Raw genomic sequence first — 4,007 nt, forward strand, 5'->3', positions numbered from 1 at the left:
TCCCTTTTTGTAAAAAGAAATAATTGTTTTTCTCCTCTCTAGATACATCACAAAGAAACAAGAAATTTGTTTGTAATGGTTATAAAACAATGAATACTGTAAAGTGTAGACCACCAGCATATTTTTAGCCACAGCAGCTGACAATCTCCACTATGCTATCATAGAGGATGCTGTACAGATATGAAATCTTCATTTTAAAAATATTTTCTTTTCAAAACAAGACTTTGCTCATTATATAGCAAGACGATGATATTACATAAATTGTCGACAGAATTGAAAATTGTGTTGCTTGGAAGAAATAAGCCTTAACATTGTATCTCATAACAATAGTCAACTGCTATGCTTTTGTTGGAAGATAGAAACAATGTAACACTAGCTTTTAGTAGACCTTTAGTGTCAGAATCCATAAGGTCATGTTTGTAGAGTAAAATGTTCAGGAGACTTGAAGAAACTCAACTGCTCAGATTCACTGAATGGAAGGCCAGGATGTACACATCATGTATGATGCACTTTTTCAAGTCTGTTATGTTCACATGGCCCATCACACAATCAGAAAACAAGTTGATATTTCAGATATGTGCCTACAGCTGGAGGACTAAAATATTTGTTCTTACTAATTGATCTTAAAGACAAAGCTGCCTATGTAGTAAATTGTTAGCCCCCAATCGGGTGCAGTAATAAGATAAATGGATGCTTTATTCAACGTGTGTTGACAATGGTTGAAATTATTGAAAGGAAAACATTACTGGCTGTGGCTAGATATGTTTATAATAACTTGAATGTCATGTCTTTAGAAAGTTTTGGGCTTGAACTTATTTAAAAATGTAACACAACTGGAGAATATTTCTGTTGCAAAAAAATTCTACCACTGTGTAACCATGGTAACAGTCCATCCATGGAAATTTGTGGGTGGGATTAGATGAACATTTCTCAGAATGAAGCAAAATCTACAGCAACAGAGGTATTGACAGCCTTTACAACCTGACCATGTTTCACTCCTCTCATATTCACATGCCCAATCGGCATAGGCAGAGGTGTGCCCTGCGGACATTTTTCCCATCTTCCTCCTTCAGCCCGCCTGACTCCAAAGAACCACTACGTAGGGGAATTCTTTTCTCTAGCATTGCCACCATTCTTCTGCTGGTGGGAGCCATCCTCACGTGGCTTGGTAAGTGCTACCATTTTACCCATTGGTTAACTCTTATTGATGTTATTCTATTGATGTATTTTATTACGGTAATTGTTTACTTGACATTTTAGTTTAATATACGTTTTATAAATATAATAAATCTTTTTAATCAAAAGGTTTTAATGATGTCTTTGGGGGTAAAATTTCAATGACTGGTCCACTGCTGATTGCCTTAGCCCTACTGATGTTGTTGTTGTCTTTCCGACAATTTTTACTGGCTCGGAAAAGAAATAGAACCTCCAATTTATCAGTGCAGGTAAAAGATATTTTGTGTACAAAGATAAATTCAGTACTAGTGGGGTTAGTGGTGGGTTAAACCTGTTATGATAAGGAAAGTGTTTTTTTTTTCTTTTTGTTTTATGAATCTTGCAAGAAGAAATAAACTTTAAAACTAAAACAAAAATTATGTTTAGATGGAAAATATGAATAATGATGGTGGAGCACCGGCCTATGCAGAGAGTGAAGATGTGAACGGTACGGCCACCATTGTTGTTGAAAACTGGGATGGGGAGGACATGTACACCAATGAGCTACAGTAAGAAAACTTGTACAACTCTTGTAGCTGAACAAACTCAGTGGATCCTTGGGTGACTCACATTGGTGCACTAGAGCTGCATGGCACTGGTGCTTTTTTCATATTGGTTTAACATTTCTGTCATTGATTGAAAAAAAGTAGGTTTTTACCCTTTTCGGATTTGGTGGTCAGTGGGGCAGATGAAGTAGAGTTCACCTGTGACTTTGATATATGAAGGGATAGTGTGGTTAATTCTTTACCCAACTAGCTTTTACTTTCTCTAACGCGAGTCAGGTCACATTATAGCTGGGTGCACCCAATCCTATAGACTCTACTCTAGTATCCAAACTTAAGTTTAAGACTGGGACTAGTATTTGTCCACTCCACACCATCCCATCCATATTTTAAAGAGATTTAATACATGTAAGCTAATAGAAACTTACAGAAACCATTTGTAAACACCAAGATATCACCAAGTTGTGCTTCAGGTTTTTAAAAAAAAAGTTTGTGCACGCATGAATAAGATATTTAGGCCTCATGTTATACAGGTGTTAGTATTTAATCTTGTTTTGAACTTGTTTCCACTCACCACTTCATGTCTTACTCCAGCATCACTGCCAGGAACCAAGATGAGCTGGCCCCGCCCTCGTACACAGACATTGCCCACAGCTACAGCAGCAACTGTCCCAGTTTCTTCAGCCATGATGACCAGAACGAGGCCCCTCCCACGTACGATGAAATATGTGCTAGAATGTTCTCATACGGAAGTGAATCTAGCATTTCAAATTTGGAATTCTCCCAGACTATCTCTCCAGTAGAACTGCTACAGAAAAACCTGCGTACTCATGACGGAGAAACAGACAGTGGCGGTTTCAGTCAATCGCTAGGTGAGACTGGGGGTGGGGTGGGTTCACACCTACCTGCAACCTCCCATCTACCTGGGGGCGCTCAACAAAACTCGGAGACTTCACCCAGGAACAGAAACTTATCTTTAATTATTTCCAGCAGTGATAATGAAGAAGCCGTGGAGCATTCAGCGCAGTGTTGCCAAAGGTCCTTCTCATCAATTCCATCCTACACCTGCCTGCTGAGTGAGTCAGGGGAGGTCTCAGCACAGGTCTACAACACATCCTCCATCATTGAAGAAATGATGCCGCCTGCCAAGGACCAACAGCTGATGAGCGAGCCGTCCAGCGTGCCGGCCCGCTCTCACTCAATGTCCTCCGTCTTTGTGCCCAGGCAGGGAGTCCCCTACACCAACATCCATCTTCCACCCCTCCCCACAAGTGCAATACTAGACGAGCCAAACGAGCAAGAGCCACCGCCCCACTTGTCAAGTAGCAATCAGAGTGAGAACATATCCCATCCATTATCTCCCTGCTATGGCTGTCAGTTTAGAAAGGCCAGCGACTCAAACATACTAGATCTGAAGCACTCGGCGTTTTTAAACCATGCATCCCCCCAGCGCGGCCATTCTTTGGAGTTCCACTCAAACTTTACCGTCAATGCCCCGCCCAATGTGGTGGGTGCACCAACTGTTACCCGACACAGCAGCTCGTCACTGGCACCACAGCAGGCACTCAGTGACTCTGGTCTTAAAGCCACCTCCCCCCCAGCCTTACAGCACAGAGCAAGCTTGAAGACGCCAGATGTACAGGAAACTATATAGGCAGTGAATTGTTTCATCCATTGTCTAGATAAATAAGTTACAGGAAACTATTTGGGAAGTGAATTGTTTTATCCATTGTCTAGATAAATAAGTTACAGGAAACTATATAGGCAGTGAATTGTTTTATCCATTGTCTAGATAAATAAGTTACAGGAAACTATATAGGCAGTGAATTGTTTTATCCACTGTCTAGATAAATAAGTCACAGGAATATATAGGCAGTGAATTGTTTTATCCATTGTCTAGATAAATAAGTCACAGGAAACTATATAGGCAGTGAATTGTTTTATCCATTGTCTAGATAAATAAGTCACAGGAAACTATATAGGCAGTGAATTGTTTTATCCATTGTCTAGATAAATAAGTCACAGGAAACTATATAGGCAGTGAATTGTTTTATCCATTGTCTAGATAAATAAGTCACAGGTAACTATATAGGCAGTGAATTGTTTTATCCACTGTCTAGATAAATAAGTCACAGGAAACTATATAGGCAGTGAATTGTTTTATCCATTGTCTAGATAAATAAGTCACAGGAAACTATATAGGCAGTGAATTGTTTTATCCACTGTCTAGATAAATAAGTCACAGGTAACTATATAGGCAGTGAATTGTTTTATTAATTGCCTAGATAA

At 39.7% G+C, this 4,007-nt stretch overlaps 1 protein-coding gene across 1 annotated transcript; it reads left to right on the forward strand.

Moving 5' to 3' along the window:
* Positions 1–223: 223 nt before the first annotated feature.
* LOC131943046 (uncharacterized) lies at positions 224–3,417 on the forward strand. The gene is made up of 4 exons (XM_059303054.1): positions 224–1,168; positions 1,306–1,445; positions 1,603–1,724; positions 2,313–3,417. The coding sequence occupies exons 1-4, from the start codon at positions 988–990 to the stop codon at positions 3,370–3,372; spliced, it is 1,503 nt and encodes a 500-aa protein (XP_059159037.1). The 5' UTR covers positions 224–987; the 3' UTR covers positions 3,373–3,417.
* The last annotated feature ends 590 nt before the right edge of the window (positions 3,418–4,007 follow it).

Source organism: Physella acuta, unplaced genomic scaffold (genome assembly GCF_028476545.2).
Source record: "Physella acuta isolate Inbredline_101_S28 unplaced genomic scaffold, ASM2847654v3 ptg000439l, whole genome shotgun sequence".
Taxonomy (NCBI): domain Eukaryota; kingdom Metazoa; phylum Mollusca; class Gastropoda; family Physidae; genus Physella; species Physella acuta.